General features: G+C 44.1%; 1 protein-coding gene across 5 annotated transcripts; it reads right to left on the bottom strand.

Annotated features, from left to right (window-relative positions):
- Positions 1–2,610: 2,610 nt before the first annotated feature.
- On the bottom strand, positions 2,611–15,342 carry LOC104151626 (gap junction beta-6 protein). Of its 5 annotated transcripts, none has more exons than XR_011138700.1 (3): positions 15,230–15,342; positions 14,234–14,304; positions 2,611–4,562 (listed from the first exon to the last, which is right to left on the bottom strand). XR_011138700.1 is itself a non-coding variant. In XM_068930273.1 (3 exons), exon 3 carries the CDS (start codon positions 4,538–4,540, stop codon positions 3,749–3,751), a length of 792 nt encoding a protein of 263 aa, XP_068786374.1. In that variant the 5' UTR covers positions 4,541–4,562; positions 14,234–14,304; positions 14,694–14,847; the 3' UTR covers positions 2,611–3,748. The 5 variants fall into 5 exon arrangements, 3 of the variants coding, with proteins under 3 accessions (XP_068786374.1, XP_009684883.1, XP_009684884.1); XR_011138699.1 differs by lacking the exon at positions 15,230–15,342 and adding an exon at positions 14,698–14,849; XM_068930273.1 differs by lacking the exon at positions 15,230–15,342 and adding an exon at positions 14,694–14,847.
- Between the last annotated feature and the right edge of the window lie 2,678 nt (positions 15,343–18,020).

Here is an 18,020-nt window from a genome sequence, read left to right as displayed (position 1 = left end):
GAGATGTTTTCCAGAAGCTCTGATTAATCCTTTGCACCACAGCCAACTTGAGCAATCTCTGCCCCAGGCATAACAAAGAGGAATCACAGGGTGGGGACAAGCGGCCGGGGATGGGCAGGGACCATTGAGGCAGCTGCCACCACGGAAGCTCTCTGAACTACCACTTGGGAGGATGGTGGTGCCAGTGTAGCACAAACTGCCTGTCACCATGGGTCACAGACTTGTGGTGGGACCCTCGACCCAGGTGACGGCTGCTGGACACGAGCAGGGAAGGCAGTCATGCCCCGGGTGTGCAGGAGGAAGTGGGTGAGCTGCTGTGCTCAGAGGTGAAGAGCAGCCCAGGTCAGCCTTACCCAACCTGTGAAGACATGGGAGGAGGCCTGAAACCAAGAAAACCTGCTCAGCTTTCCTCCACAGCAAGGATTAACTCCCGTCTCAGCAAATACAGCTGCCTCCCCAGCGCGGGCTGCAGCCGCTGGAGAGGGTCAGGCAGGACCTGCTGCGGCGGGAGGGAGCCTGGAGAGGCGAGAACAGACGCCTGCTTTTGACAGAAGGTTGCAGTTTCCTCATGATTCTGCCCCGTATACTTCAGCTTAATGGAAGAGCGGACGGGGAACGTGAATAAGAAGGCAGTGATGCTTTTGGGGGCTTTTCTTTGGCAGTAACAGAAGTCAGAGGGTGTTTCAGCTAAATCTGGGGGGCTGTGGGGAGGGTTGCAGAGCAGTATGACAGGAATTACCAGCATCAAACACATCTGTCGCAACCGGTCTTCCTTGCTGAGTCAATAAATTTACTCGGGCTCTTTGGTTGATCGCAGTCCTTGGCCTAGGTTGGACAGGGACTGGTGTATTTGTTTCTGCCCGACCTGGCTGCCGATATACTCTGGTATACTCTAGTACTCCAGTAACGGCGCGCGGCACGCAAAGGGTCAGGCGTGCCCCATTTTTTCACTTAACCTTTGCGGCACCAACTTGAGTTCAGGTGACAGCACAGTATGGCTCACACCATTTTCTGCTTATCCAGGCTTAAAATAACAACACACCTGGAAATGGTATTCTGGAAAAATCTGCCTGCTAGAAAACTAAAACAAAAATCACTGTTAGAAAATTTGTAAGTAGGAGACGGAAGTACCATATACAGAGTTATTGTCATATCCGGGCTTGGGGTTTAACAGGCGTGCACTTTGTGACGGATACCGTGAAACTATACCTCTGCCCTAGCTGGAAAAAATGAAAATGAGCCTTACAGTGCTTCATGGTGCTTTCCAGACTGACTGACATTTAGCATAGGGCTATTTCACTTCAATTACTAAATGACGAGGCATGATCATGTATAATCATTAACTGATCCCCATTCATATTCCCTATACGGTATGCGATTCACAGCATTCCCTGGATGAAAGTCCACAGCCGGAGCTGCTCTGTGAAATACAGTTTGGGAACAAAAATAACTCTGCTGTCACCCCACAGCCAGCGCTGATGTTCGAACCGGGTGTTGAGGGCTGAGTTTGTTCCTTGACAGGATGGAGAGAGACTTGGCTGGGCAGGAGCAGCCAGGCACTGCCAAGGCACTGCCTTCCTGATTGCAAAGGAGCAGCTCTACTGAAGTAACAGGCTGATAACGTTTTTGTAGCGATATGTGAAGATTCGTCATTAATCATTAAAGAGCCTGTGCTGCTCAGATAGGGAGCCATGACAAGGGCAGTCTGAACAACACCTGCAGACTCTCATCATCTCTCCCCTTTTGCTTGTATTTTCAGTTGGCAGAGAGAACGATTCAAATACACTAATTGGCATGGTCTTGTGTAAGCTTTGCCCTCAGGCTTGCTGGCAGTCCAGTTCAGAAGACTATCAGCAAGTTCCTTTCACAGCAGAGGCTGAAAAAAGGAAACCTGCTGCAAGGGCAGGAAAGACCCAGAGTTTGCCAGGGAAAGAGCAGAGGTGAACAAGGGTGAAGTGGAGGCATCCTCCTGCTCCTGCTGTTTGTGCGCATGCCCCATCAGGGGGCTACTGACCACCCATGAAACAACAAACCCTGAACAATTTACAGCGCATCCCCACATACTGCTGTGTTGTCACAAATATGAAAAAGCATGATGCAACAACAGTAAATCTTCAAATAGGAGATGGTTTATGCACCAAGCTCAACCCCTGCTCCCAGGGATGGCTGCTCCTTGTTACCTGCATTGCCCCTTCAAAGAGCTGCTCCATGATACAAAACCAATGAGCCTAATTCATATGCACTGGTATAAAAGGGGAGCAATTTCTAAAAATGTCATGAACCCACTGACCTCAGTATAGCAGTCAGAAGACATTCAGAAAAAGGAGAGAAGTGCATGCAAGTCACCATACTTTGCTGGTACGCTACACCCATCTCTTGAACCATCAGGGGACTTGCTTTCAATGGCATTCCCCCCCCACCCCCACAGCACATGCCCCTGAGCAAGCACACAAAAGTTGCACTTCCTCCAAGAGAGGAGGAACAACAGAATCAGGGCATCACAGTCCTGGCCGCAAATGAGAGGTTACAGGCAGATGCTTAGGGTAAGCTAAAAGGGCAGTTTATGAGTTGTGTGCATCTTGCATATAAAGGCCCTGCTTGAAAACAATCTTTCATAAGCAGAAGTGCTTTTTATTTGAACAGTTATTTTCCACTAACAAAGTTCTTACAGCATTCACATACAGACTTTCATTCCATTGGCAAAGGTTAAAGTGTTGGCCTTTTATTCAGAAGACCTGGCCCGTTTCCGATTTTGTAGACATTTTTGCATGTCCTTCAAGTCAAATAGCTCCTAGTTTCATACCACAGCATCAGTCTACCACAAAAAAAAAAAAAAAAAAAAAAACACACACTCCATGATGTGATACAGTATAAAGAAACAAATATAGTTAATGCACTAAAGAAGTGAACACATGCTAAGTGGATTATTTACATAAAATTACCTATGTTCTTGTAAGATGGGCAGTATGCAAGTAAAAGAATTAGTAAGATTATTTATACCAGATCTGCTAGATATTTAAAGCTGATCTACCTTGGCTGTATCCATATTGGCATGCTGGTTTTAAGGCTCAAGTTTGCCCTCAGGATCTAGCTTCCTCAATCATCCACACAACATATGGCAAGCTCTCACATGACTCCCTCCATGGCAGGCTGTGTATATGCACATGGCTGAAGCTACCTGTCCAAACTCAGGCAGTGCTTGCAAAGCTGTATAGATGCAGCCTACTGCTATCTCCTCTCCATTAACATGGCATTACTGGTACAGCTGCATATACCTGGTTAAAAATAAGACACAACTAATTGTTTACTATAACACCTTAAGTAACATGGAATCTTACATTTTACAAAAATATTTTAATTGTCAGTCCACAAGTAAAAACTATCACTATTACAAAAAATCTTGTAATACTAGAATGTCTATCTTGGAAAGAATTTTGTTCTTATTGCTGTTGCATGTGCAGTTTTCAGGAGCTATGTCAGGGTGAAGATATTAGTGGGTTTCCCCACTTACCATAGTCAATTTGTAAGGATATTCACAGAAAAACACAATTCTCTATTAATCCTTAGGTAACTTTTACATGTTCAGGCTGCCCTGACTTTTTTTCCAAACAGGTGTGTAATTTGCACCTGAAAATTTGTATCAAAGTCTTACCCAACTTAAACTGCTTGTTATCACAAATAGTATTTGCAGCCTTTAGAAACAAAAACACTCACTCCAAAAAGAGCGAATACCAACATTTACATCACCTTAGCTACTTGAAAATCCTGTGACTGTGTTCTGACAGCTATCAGATATTAACTCATTCATTTCATTTTGTTTGGTTTCTTCTTTAGTCTCATGGCTGGGGTGATGTTTTGGATTTCCAGCCTTTCTAGACCTTTTGAGGAAGAATTTTGCCAACAAGTAACATAACTCAGCCACATTTAAGAGAATGCAAATGCTGGACACAGCAATCATGAAAATAGTAAACACTGTCTTTTCAGTAGGCCGAGAAACAAAGCAGTCTACTGTGTTGGGGCAGGGCCAAGCATTACATTTCATTAAGCGAGGCATGTGGAACCCATCGTACATGAAATAAAACGCATACATGAAGACTGCTTCAAAGACCAGTCTGAAGAAGATGCTGCTGGTGTATGTCCACCACAAGGAGCCCTCAATATGAAACTTTTGTGTTCTGATTTCTTCAATGTCTTTATATTCACATTTCCGATCTCCCTTTCTGAACTGCCTTTTCTTCTCATGCCTTCTGTAAGCTACATGCATGGCCACCAGGAGTGCAGGTGTGGAAACAAAGATTAGCTGCAGGGCCCAGAGTCTGATGTGAGAGATGGGGAAAAAATGGTCATAGCAAACATTTTTGCAACCAGGTTGCAGCGTGTTGCAGACGAAATCATCTTGTTCATCTCCCCAGACTCTCTCTGCAGCCACTACAAGGATCATGATACGGAAGATGAACAGCACAGTGAGCCATATCTTCCCAATACTGGTGGAGTGTTTATTTACGCCTCCTAAGATAGTGTGCAGAGCTCCCCAATCCATTGTCTTGTTTTAATTGTCTGACCTAAGAGAAGACAAACAAAATAAAGATTAATCAACATGGGAAAGAAACGCTATCAAACATGTGCCATAAAATAAAGGCAATATTGTATGATTGCAGGATATCTGTTGGCTGTGGTAACAGTTTGCTGGTCTTGTCTATAAGCAGTCCAAGTGACATATTATTAATCTCATCACATTATCAGGTAAAATAATTACATGTATGTGCAGATTAAAAAAACATTAACATACTTTAGGTCTATCTGGCCAACTGAAAATAGCCACATCAATGTGGAAAATCCATCAGGGAAAACTGATGAAGTTAGCTTTTCATTGAAGGCTACAAATTCTGGATAACAGTTTGATAACAGTGACAAAAGAATACCACACAACATCAGCCGTCAGAAGTAAGGTACATTTTAAATTATAACCAGCGTTAGAGATGCAACTATTCAGAGCCCCTGGAATTTTCAGGAAAAAAAAAGATGCAGATGGTTAGATTCAGAGCTCCAACAGAAAATTATAGAAGTTTTCAGTTTCTGTTAAGTTTTCTATGTTCTTTTAAAGTAACTTTATTTGGAAAAAACAAACAGTATTAGATAGCTAAAATTCCTATATAACTTAGTTCAAGTTTGGCATTCCTTACTTTTACAGTGTAAACAACACTGCCATGAGCACGTTCCAGGAATAAAGGCAGACACTGAGGAACAGTTATGGAAGTTCTGTAGCTTACATGGGCAGGTCTGGATAACCTACATTTGAGAGTTTTAACCGTATAACCACAGAGCTCTCTGGGCCATTAGCTGAAACAAATCTCACCACAGTTTGAGGCAAAGGTGAGACTAGGTCATGATTATCTCATCTTGAGGCAGATGTTTAAACCCTGTGCAATGAGTTTCACCCCAGAACTCCCTTTTCTCTCCACTAGCTACAAAGAAAGCCTCGGGTAACCAGATGCCGGCAGCTTCACAGCAGATGCCTAGACAGATGACCTGCGTTCATAACAGGCTGCATTACTCCTAGAGTATGGGAGAAGTCTTGGAGGCTGGGAGAAAGCTACGGTCAACATTGGAAGAGTTCAGAGAGGCCCAACAGTATCTCTGATCTGATACATCTCTTCAACATAAACATAGTTTCAACTCTTCAACATAAACATAGTTTCCAACATAGTTTCCATTAGGTGAACTTCAAAGTACTAGGACTGTACTACGTGAAAGTATTTCACCTTAGTGTCCCACGTACCTCCCCAGAACCACTGCAACTTTTTTGGAAGCTAAGCCATCAATTTAGCTACAAGAGCCATTCAAACCGCATTAAGAGGCATTTCCCCCTTCAGATGGATTTACAATAACTTGCAAAATAATTCAGATTAATAAAAACAGACATTTCTGGTGACAGCCAGGCCTCATCCTGTGGAAGTGCTCACACAGCTCTTGGCTCTGGAAATCCCTCATAAAGGGTTTTCTTCTCCACACAGTGCATTTTCTTTTCTCAGGAACTCTTTGGTGCCCTGTGCTGTAAAGGCCAAAGAAAGCACATTCCTGTTGCAAGGTTTCTAGAGGACAGAACAGTAGTCACTGGCTTGAAGGCCATCATATCTATCATGTGACAGAAGAAAAATCTCAAGATTCCCAACACACTGCACAAGACAAAAAGGAAGACTGGCTTTTCTGCAGCTATCTTCAGTCACTGGCTTGAAGGCCATCATATCTATCATGTGACAGAAGAAAAATCTCAAGATTCCCAACACACTGCACAAGACAAAAAGGAAGACTGGCTTTTCTGCAGCTATCTTCAGTCACTGGCTTGAAGGCCATCATATCTATCATGTGACAGAAGAAAAATCTCAAGATTCCCAACACACTGCACAAGACAAAAAGGAAGACTGGCTTTTCTGCAGCTATCTTCAGCATCAACACTTCTATTCTGAGCAAAGTTGAAAAAACTTCCCAGTTTACAACAAAATTATACATAATCAGTAAGTACAATATAAGCATCAACATCAAATATAAAGCAAAGTACATGATAGCTCAGGAAAAAAATAAAGAAACTGAATAATGCCAGAAATAAAAGGTTATTTTTTTCTTGAGTTACTACAACATCAGGGTAATCTCCCTTCATTGCTCCATAAACCACACTTTCCTCAGATAGTGCTGGCTGACTAAGTGGGGTTACATCAGGAGGTGAAGGCCAGCGAGGAAAACCTAAGCTTTCCTCCAGACTGAAGAACCTTCTCCTGAGCCTTCTTCAGGCTGCAGAATTTATGTAAGCTCTTACCACAGCATCTTACAGAAAGCAACCCTAGAAGCAGAGTCACCTTCCTAACCTGCTAAGTAGTTCTTCCAGAAAAAAGAAAAAAAAAGTATTTTTCAGTAACACACAAATATAGAAAGAAAATAAAGTCTCTAAAAGTTAACAAACCTATGAGGGCACAGGAAAACACTTGAGTCCAGAGATCCTTACAAGGGAACTAGTTAGACTTCCAAATATTTAGTTCCACTCCATTGTTTTATTTTTGCCATCTGTTTTGACTTAAACCCCAAAACCAAAAACCACACACAGACACATAAGAACAAAAAAACAACCACAGCCTTACTAGCACAATTTGCTTTGGAGATCATAGAGATCAACTTCTAATTGGAAATTTAGAACTGGTTCTCCATTTCTGCTCTTGTTCATGTTCTGTTACTTACACATACCCCTTGCAATTCAGATATCTATAAACTGACATTATAGCTAAGTATCATGGCTAGAAATACTTACGCACAACTGAACATAAAACCTGTAAAAAGACAGACACCATATAAACTGTTGCATTACACACACATCATTCACCCATCCATGGATTCTTGCATTTCCCAAATTTACGTCCTTGCTTTCTGCTCTTAGCTATTGTTCCTTCCTCTTCTTCCTGTCTGGCAGCCATCTCCTTACACAGAGTCCACTTTTCAGTCTTCCATATTGTATCCTCTCCTCTCACAAGCCCTTTTCTATGCTTCACCTTTTTTGCCTGTACATCAATGCTTTTGCCTTTCCATTGCTACAGCTTCCCAAGGATGTGCCTCCACATGGCATTACTCCTTCCTATCTTCCTGTGTAGAAGGAGATTCCAAAAATAAGAGTGCCTCAGGATGTAGTTAAAAGATACTGTGCCTTTAGTGGCAAAGTGAAAAAACACTTCCCCACCATGGTTTGTTCCTGCAGTTACAGCGTAGTTCATCTCCTGCAGAGATTTGTGGGACTGCACTACAAACTAGATTACTAGAGTGACTTGGTAAAGAGTTATCCCCAGTACAAAGTATGTTTTCGTTTTTTTTTTTTTTTTTTTTTTTAAAACTGAACCATTTCACCCACCTAATTTAAAGCATAAACCCACAAAACATTTCAAAAGCAAAACTTTACTTCAAACGGGCTGCAAATTGCAAAGCAGCCAGTGGAAGAGAAAAGGGGTTGGGGAAAGGGGAAGAAACCATCTTCGCTGCCAAAGACAATATATGGTGAAATTACACCCTCAATTTGACTTGCTCGATCTCCTTTGAGAGTCTATTGAGCTAAGCCACAACAAGGTGCTTCAATCCTAGCAAAAGCACGTCCAAACCAGAAGGCATGCAGAATTAGCCACTACACTTTGGAGTGGCAGCCTTTCCTGATCTGACCTAATTGGCAAGTACAAACAAGCCGCGAGCCTCCTAGTGCAATTTCCCCTCCTAATCCAGAGTGTCTCATATCTGCTCAAACCCACTTCACCATTCCCACCTACCTTTCCAAACTCTCCAACTACCTCTTCCACTCCTCCTTTCACCATTCTTATTCTTCCCACTGCTTGCTGAGCTAGTTACCAACCTTTGCCCCTCCACACTCCAGCTTTTCTCAGTTTTGTTTTTATGTTGTCTGAGTCACACGACCTCTGGGACACGGTTTGATCTGGGCACTGATTACCAGCTACCACAACCCATAAAGGCAGCAAGTCTCATTATATTCTCCTTGAAGAGTTACACAGTTAAGATTTTAGGGCCAGATTCAGGCAGCTTGATTTCTACCCAAATACTCTGAGCCCAGTCTTTCCTCCTAGCTAGCTTTAGCTATCTTTCATCAATGTCTTCATTAGATCCTCTCAACTGCAATTCAAAGACTGACAACATCTGTTTAGGCACAAGGACTAAAGTGAAATTTAACTCGACTGCATATGGCCCTTCACACTGTTAACCCATCAGTGCAGAAGATCACTCCAGCTATGCATACTCTGTTGAAGCCTCCCTCTGTTGAGGTCTGGGCAACCTGTAGCAATATGAAGGCTCATTTATTCTTAACTACTCAAAATTAGGATGCTGACTCATGATCACTGGTTCTTTCTTCCACATATTTGCTTTTCAGATCTTTTTACTAGCAAGTAAAATATTAATTGCCTGTCTTGCTGATCAAAGGAAAAGATAAAGCAGGGAAGTTACTTCCATTTAACAGGCGGTAACTCATTTTCAGAAAGCTAGCCCAGTTGCTAGTATGATGTGTAGCAAATCAAGCTAAATGCCCACAGAAATATTACAGTATGTAGACAGTCAAAGACTTACCCGCTTTCCTCATTCTGGAAGTACAGCCCTCATCTCCTGGAGAGTACAAGAATAAGTGAAAGACAGGAAGGCTTGAGTGAAATATGGGGTGACAAAAGTAATTAGGAATGAAAGAGGGGACCAGAGATAAAGAAAGAAACTGGAAAGATCAGAAGACAGCTGAAGTCAGTGAAGTTGAGTAACTGAGCGTTCAGAACCCACTTTAAAATGAGACTATGCCATCTTTAAGTGTTGAATTTTCCTAAAAGGAGTTTGAAACGTAGCATGAAGATAAGTCTTTCCATGTATCAGCATAAAGCTCTGCTCCGCTATCAGCGGATTGTTCTGTTCCTCCATATGGACAGTGAGAGGAGTACAAGAGCCCAGCCGTGAGAGTTAAAAAAATGATTGTAAGAGACCACCATACTCCACTGAAAAGTTAGTTATGAAGGAAATCATTCAGTATGGTCACACAATATGGAGAGAGGTACAAGTTAGCTTGCCAGTGCAAAAACTGAGGTCCTGGTAGTAAGCTAGACACAGCAGCAAGAAGAGAACAATAGCCTAACCGTTTCTGCAGTTCTCTACCTTCTGGGTAGGTTTCAAGCTCTGCTGCCATGCTCACTACTTTAAAAGGTAGCTCTTGTAAGCCTACATTAAACTAACCACAGCATTATACATAAATCCACTAAAAATCCCTGTAATACACAACACCAAGGACAGTTACTGAGCTCTTGTTTTATGACAAGAGTTAGTTAGCAGATACTTTTCTTCACTGTTAAAGGCGGTTATACTTATAAATCATTAGACAATAGTTGTGGCTTTCTGAAGTAAGATCTAACTAGAACACAACGAAGAAAAAAGAAAATACACTACTTCCATACACACAGCATGGAACTCTCTGCCATAGGATACTACCAAGTGAGACTGTGGTAAGATTAGAAGTGTTTGTACAATATTTGCTTATGTTACAGAAGCATATGAGACACAGTCAGAAAGGGGTCCCCAATAAGCTAACTCATGTATGTGCTCAGAATAAGATTATGCCTGTCTCCCTACACCTACCCCTTGGATACTAACCTACTTATTCTGCTGGAGTTACACAGGAATGTGGAAGATGGTTATGATGCCTCTGAACTTTGGTCCTGACCAGAGCTGGGGACAAAGATAACTGACAGTAGCAGTTGTAACACAGAATTTTTGCCACAGAAACATTTGAATTTTAAATTGCTTCAGAGCCAAGATAGTTATCAAAATGATCTTATGACCCACATTCATACAAGAAGCATTTTATGTTGGGGGCTCGCATGCATTTAAAGGCTTTACCAACACAACTTTCACTCCAGGTCTTGATCTAGACAGTTATGCAGGCAGCAGCACAGTATAGGGGTAGGTACCAGCATCAAGGTGTCCTAGAGCTGTGTATGCAGTTTCATGCCCAGATGTGAAGAACAGGCAAATCCTGATGTTTAGCAATGTTATAGCAGTATACTTTCACCCTGCCAAACTAAGATCTAGTTTATTGCCAAGTAAAACAGCATACACCTAACAGCAGGTGTGCAGATTGTCATTCCTCTTGTTGAGCTGTACTCAGTTTTACTGAGGCTCGCTGCGGTGCTGTATCACAAGAACAGTAGGGCCAGGACCCAGCCCGGGAAGCTTCTCATGAATACAGAACAGATTAACATCTTTTCCGAAGACAGCTTCTTTTTATTTCACCAAGGCAGGCAGGCATACAGGCTACAGCACTCACTTGCGAGCTCTCCCAGACTTGCCACATAATTTTCAGGTCACTTTTCCAGGCATTAAACTGGGGACAAAAGGATCTCAGTACCTCACAGGGTTGTTGTGAAATGCTCCACTACTGCTGTAGGTTTCACAAATTTATGCTTTGGTATAAGTGGCCCAAAACAGGTAAGCACCATTTCAGAGTAGAAGGAGAAATACAGAGCTTGAATTCAGTCATCTAGGATGTTCCTGTTATTGGAAAAAGGACACAGCTGCCTACATCACCATAGCTTTAATGCAGAGTTCAAACCGCAAGAAGATGCAGCTTTGAATTCAGACTTGGCAACCAGAGTCCTTTCATTTCACTATTAAAGTGAACTTTCAAAATTTTAATCTTACAGCAGAATATTAAAAACCTCGAGGAGCATCCAGCTGGAACACTTAAACAACAACTTTACTTTTTTAGCAGAAGTTGAATAAGGATCAGAAGAGCAGTATAACCACCACAAAAGCCTGTGCAATCCACTCCAGCAGCTCTTAAACTCTTCTGAACACCTATCTCCAGATCAGTGGAAACTGGAGAGCAACAGAAAAGCTGTGGCAGACAGGGATTGCAGTATATCTGATTTGACACAGGAACAAGCAAAGCCTATTTGGGAACAGGAAACCTCAATGGCAGTTGCAGGTTTGAACACTGCAAACATTGTACTTTTCTTCTACGAAAGTTTTATGAAAATAGGAGGCATTCTTTGCTCTAATTAAACCGAGTGTAAAACTCGGATAGCCCCAACATGCCAGATTAATTTGCATATATTTTTATGACCGAATGTTCAAGTAGTTAAATTTTAAACAGACTACATTAAGGGTGCAGTTCACCTTATAACTGCCCTGTATTCAGGCTCCTACATGAGTTAAGTCGTTTCTCCAAGGCTGTTTAGAAGTACTCATAGCTGTTTTACCAGCCCACAGCTGTAAATGGAGAATTATCATCCTCCAGAACATCTGCACATGAAACCTGCTCTACTTGTGCAGAACAGGACATCAGCCTGTTGCCAAGCATACTTTAAGGCATGACAAGGCAGAAGAATTCCTGTTAGATTTTGGCCCCTGTCAACCATTTTTCCCCTATGAACCTTACCTTCAAGGCATGCCTAAAGTTTCTTTCTTTGAAATGTATTTAAATGGAAACCAGACTCCGCAGGACAATTTCTTCACTGATGCAAGTGGGTTCCTGTTTCCCATGGTTTTTTTTTTTCTTATTTCTTATTTCTTTTTTTTTTTTTTTCAAAAAAAAAGAACATCATGCATTGCTCTCAGTCATGAAAATAGCATCTTTATTAGTTATGCCATTTTTAGGAATTTTTTTTTTTAAACCTATTTAATTCCTGTTTCTTTCCCCCAGACCTACAGAAGTGTGCATATTGCCTCTACAAATACACTACATGTTCCTCAACATCCATCCGCTTCAATGTAACATTTTCTACAATACTGGCAAGTCATTGCCTCTTTCACATACAGGATAAGTCTTGCACCTTGTTAGAAATGTTAATTAACGTTTAAAATGCTAATATTTTATTTTGCAGTGCAGTTTTTCCTTGAGTGTTTAGTTTTTGGTTTTCTGTCTTTACTTTTGATGAAAAATATATCTTTTCCTCTTTAAAGTATGCGTCAAAGAAAGAAAAATCTGTTAAACATTTAAACTAATTCTGTTGCTTATCTCATACAGAACACATATTTAAATTTTTTCATGTTTCTTCTGCTCTGACAGCATGTTATCTTTCCTCATAGACTATCATTTCAGATTTTGCCTTACTCAGATCAGTTTTCCGGGAGGCAAGAGTCACAGGAAGTTCTCCCGTCAGATAACATATTAACCTTTAAGTTGCAACTAAAGCCAGTGAGGAATAAAACAAGGAAGAAAACTTGAAAAATTCCATCTCTGCCCTGTTTCTGAGGACCACTGATTTCCCTGGAAATGCTCACATGAGTAACACTAGAAGAATCAACTTGTAAAGTGACCTTTTTACTGACAGATGTACACTGAGTTAAGCAGTGCCTCTCACAACAAGCTATAGCTATCTCAAAGTGCTGCTATTCTCCTAGCTACCAAAGATATCCTGCTGTACCCTCTTTCACTGTTTAATTACTTTCCCCATAAATTAAATGGGGTTACCTAAGCAATCTACCCAGGTTAGACTCCACAGGATACAACACAACCTAAAGCAGAAGCACAGACTTCAGAAAGTTGAGGGAATAGGCCCTGTCAGGAAGGAAAGATTCCTCTGGAGGAATCCCTGAATTAACTTCTTATCCTTCCATTTTTGAATCTTGCAATACATAGTCCTTCTACCAATCACCAGGCTGACAGCCCTGGGGACTGAAACCTCCTAGAAATCCTGATGCCCGTGCAGTAGCAGTACCGCCTCAGTGCTCTGCAAGGAGCACTGTTATTAATCCCAGCTAGAAAACTACATTGCAACACCTAGTCAACATGTGGCAGTGCCTCCTCCTTCAAGCTCAGGACGTGCAGCAGAAGCTTGACCCACCGCTGCCTTGTCCTCTCAGCTAAAGCTAAGAACACATTCCTGTGCACAGCTTTCTGCCTGCTGCCTTGCCTCTGGGATGCTTCGAGGTAAACATCAGAGCATCTGGAAAGCAGGGTTTCCAGACAGAAGAGAGACCAAGAGACCATAGAAACCCCATACAACCTCTTTAACAGGATCAAGCTCAAAAATCTGTTGCACTGAACTCCTCAGCTCAGTACACTTACTTACCTTGTGGTCATCCCAAACAGGATCTGGGCCAAAACCCAGATATCTCACACGGACCACAGCCAGTAAGTGATCAAAGACAACCCCCTAAACTGTATTTTGAAAGAGTATTCTTAAGACAAAAGCTTGTTTGCCACTTACAACCCTCTGCCTGCTCTTCTAGAATATTTCTACACTACAAGATGAAATCTAATGGAGCATAAGACAAAAATCCATCTTTTTTACTAAGAGAAAAGAAACAAAGAGAAAAAAAAAAGGGAGATTCTTCAAACAAAAAGACATGAGTAGTAACATGCTGTTTTCAGGAAAGCCCAATCACGGGAAAAAAGAGCTGCACAGCAAACGCAGGAAAGCGGTCAATTCCCATCTGCTTCAGTGAGCTGCGCACTCCTGTCCTCATTCTAACACACCTCTTCAGTTTTGTTTAAGGGTTTGAGCTCTCATTCCTCGTGCAATCTCATCCAGCCCTAATACTCAGAAATAAATCTCTCTGTGACTCACACCGCGCATTTCCTATCCCCCCGCCCCCCCGTAAGCCTGAGGAATGTTTCCACGGGGTGAGCAGGCGCTCGCAGGACCTGTCACCCTGCTGGGGCAAGCTGTTTACCTGCGTGCAACTCTCTAACCTCTGTAGGTGTGTCACAAATTACCTGTAATTGCCGAGGCCTTGGGTTTTTTCAGCCGGTCGGGTACTTCACATAACGTGCTTAACAACGAGCTCCTGCAATATTGTGAGTTCAAAAACAAAACAAAAAGCTGTTAAGAGTTAAGCGAGCGATTAACAGCGGCAAGAGCATTAACACAAACAGCGGAACCAGAGCCCTGGATCTGAGCGTCCCCCCCGGCACCCCCGACCCGGGGAAGGGCGAGACCGAGGGCTCGCAGTCCGCCGGCCGAGGGAAGAGGCCGGCAGGGGAAACGCCGGCAGCCGCCGGGCACCTCGGCGCACGCAGCCCCGGCCTCCGCCGAGGCGGCCCCGGCCGCGCTGCCCCCGCAGCAAGTGCCGCGGGGCCCCGGCCGGGCCTGTCCCTGTCCCTCCGCCGCCGGGACGGGGCCCTCGGCCAAGCGGGCGCGCAGGAGCAGCCGGCCCGGCCCCGCCGCGCCCCTCACCTGCCTCGCCGCGCCCGCGGATCAGCACCGCACGGAGCCGCCGGCGCCAGCCGCTGCGGGCGGCGAGGGCGGGCAGGGCGGCGCGGCTCCCGGGTCCGGCGGTGCCTGCGGAGCGGCCGGTCCCGGCCTCGCCGCCGCGGAGCGCTGCGGTCCCTCCCCGTTCACCTGCCGCCGCTTTTAACCCGCCTCCGCCCGCCCGCGGGGCGCCCGGGGCGGGGCCGGGCCGGGCCGGGGGCGCTGGGGCCGCTCCGCCACCGCGGCCCGCTCGGCGCCCAGCCCCGCCGCCGGGTCCGGCCCGCCCGGGGGCGGCGGGCGCCCCCGCCCCGCTCCACCCCGGTCCGGTCCGGTCCGGTCCGCGGGCCTTCCCCCGGGCAGCGAGGGCAGGGGCTGAAAGAAGCGGCCGAGGTAGCAGAGGGCGGCGGGGAAGGGGGGACTAAAACCTGAGAGAGCGGATGGAAAATTGTGGGGCAAAGGGGGTCTCGTGAGAGGGTTTGGCCCTGCTGCCGGGGGCCCTGGCGCGGGGCGCAGCATCATACTCTGTTGTGTCAAATCCAGGTGTTGGAAAGGGGCGGAAGAACCGGGGCCTTCTCTCCTGGAGGTCGATAGGGAGTTATTGGCCACTCGCAGAAGGAAAAAGCCAATCGTCTCTGGCTTTCTGAGGCTCCTTTCAAATAAAAGGTGATTGAAATGCTGCAGCAGTACCCTGGAAACTTGCAGGCTTTCATCCCGTCGCAGACTTCAGTCTGCACAAGACCTGTTTTTGCAAAGTTTTCTGTTTCCAAGGAGCACGGTTGCTGAGGAAACACTTTACTTTCATAACCCTGGGGGTCAAAAATCCCTGCCCGTAACTCTGCGTTCTCCGTCTTGCGCACGTGTACATCACATTAAATAAATAGTTTTTATTCCCCTAAATTTCTAAAGAAAATGTGCAGCGCAACTGCTACAAACAGCAGCGGTAGGCTTTCTCAGGTGTTGGGTGAAAAATGCATGTGTCTGCACTTGCTAAGTGTACCCGTATAAGGGCTCAACTGACAAACACTTTCCAGCTAAATTCTTCCACCCATTATCTCTATTTACTAGAATAAAAATAATCCCAGAGAAAATGTGTTACAAAACTCAATGGCTCAGTGGCTCATTTGGTCTCATGCTTAAATTCTAAGAGCTGGAAAAGTCTAGCACAAGCAACTCAGTCGTATACTTGAAATACATTGAATTGCCATCAGCTGAAACATTAGCTTTTGTCTCTGCGACACCCGCCTTTCCCTCACTGCCCCTTACCCTGGTGTCTGCACTCCTGCAACCTGCCTGTGAGGGCCATAGGAAAATTCATGTTGGAAGGGATCTCAGGGGTCTCTAGTCCAAGGCCAGCAGGGTCAGCCCTGAGGCCAGACCATTCAAGTGTTACATCCCATCCTTTAGGGGCCCAGAACTTGCTTCAGCTGAAGTCCGTTCACGTCAGCAAGTGTAGGACCAGGACCAGGGTATATGATGCTGCACTGAGCGAGACGAGCAATAAACACTTGAGGCCTGAACCTGCGGCATTCGCTGCCCTCGGTGAGAGTTGTGCCCGCAGACAGTGTTCAAGGTTCAGACGTACAGTGTGTATGAGGAAGGGAGGTGGTTTAGGACGTAGCCACCTGTTTGCAAGACAGGAAGTCTGTTTCCTAGTGTTAAAAAAAAAAAAAAAAGCTTTAAAAGAGACGTCTGGAAGTCATGAATTGTTCCCTCCCCAGTCGCATCCCACCTTGACTCAGTGACCTTGAAGAAGCAAGATGTGTCTCCCCTCTGTCATTCTAAGGTCAAAAATACTTTTGACAATGGATATATTTAGCTGCAGTGGAGGATCTTGACCTCTGCACTACTTTTCAAGGCTGCATTTGCTGCCAGAAAGATTTTTTTACAGTAAGAAAAGTATTATGAAAAACTAGTAGAGACAAGACCCTGGAGGTTTCACTGTGAGATTAGCTCAAGGAGATGGGCCATGGGCAGGGGTATAGCATGGACCTCTCCTAGGTGCCTTGCAGTAAAATCTTCACTACACTGTCTCCTGGAGAGTCTTACAGTAGGAGGCTAACACCTGGTGTCTAACCCACTGTCAAACCACACAGTTTTGGCAGCAAAGAAAAAGCCTTTAGGGATGTTTTGTGTTTCACAAATGAGCAAACGTCAGACTAGCAGTTCTTTAGCTGGAGCTGCAGCTGGGGAGTGCCACGTGGGTGGGTGTGCGGGGAACGAGGGCCACAGTCTCCTCTGCCTGGAAACTTTTTTACATCACTCCACACACTTACAAGTGGTGTCAAATGCTGCTACTTCAACCTGGTAATGTCTGCCTGCTATTTTCCTCTGATTGAAAGTAATCACAGAACCGTTTAGGTTGGAAGGGACCTCTGGAGACCATCTAAGTCCAACCTCCCTGCTCAAGCAGGGTCCTCTAGAGCATATTGCCCAGGATCACATCCAGGCAGGTTTTGAATGTCTCCAGGGAAGGAGACTCCACTACCTCTCTGGGCAACCTGTTCCAATGCTCTGTCACCCTCACAGTGAAGAAGTTTTTTCTCAGGTTTAGGTGGAACTTCCTGTGGTTCAGATGCAAGGGACACTAGACAGAAAGAATGAGAGATACATAAGTGCTGGAAATTTAAGGAAAAAGTTTTTCTTGGTTTTGGTCCCAGGGTTTTTTTCTTTAATCGTGGGAAATTTTGAAATACATTTATTAATTACCTACTTATCAGAGCTAAACTGTACTCATTTCTTTACAGATGAGGAAAGTTTTATGTGTATTTTGGTCAGCATATAAGAAGTACTGCTTGATAAACCTGTGAAATAAATACATGTAAATTCATTACTTTTGAATTATGACAACGCGTCCTCTTATTAGAGCTGTATACTATAATGTGCATGTGTATATTTTGTTTGCTGACATAATTTTAAAATAAAAAGGGGGAAAGCGGGAGGGATGAAGATAGAAACTGTCTATTTTTCACATATAAGCAAAGAGGAAGATTGAAGTTCCGGGATTCAGAAATTCTGTGTCAATAGATACTTCACATATAATGCAGATACGGAGGAAACATCTTTGTAAATACATGTCTTGGAAAAATGTATGTAGACAGCTGAATATTGAGGATCAAGAGTAACTTTGAGTATAAAGCCTAAATTTAGGGAGTAGGCTAGTGTCTTTGATAGTGCATTACCGTTATCTTTAAGGCCGTAATCACAAGCAAAGCTGGCTACCCCATAAAAAACATGTGAATCACTAGAACTGTCTTTAGAATGCCGCTGTAGTTCATGTTTTCCTTGTGACCACACTAATCAAACCAGAGCTTG

Source organism: Struthio camelus, chromosome 1 (assembly GCF_040807025.1).
Source record: "Struthio camelus isolate bStrCam1 chromosome 1, bStrCam1.hap1, whole genome shotgun sequence".
Lineage (NCBI taxonomy): Eukaryota > Metazoa > Chordata > Aves > Struthioniformes > Struthionidae > Struthio > Struthio camelus.
Note: the sequence above shows the minus strand (reverse complement) of the source record. Positions and strands in the feature narration are given on the sequence as shown.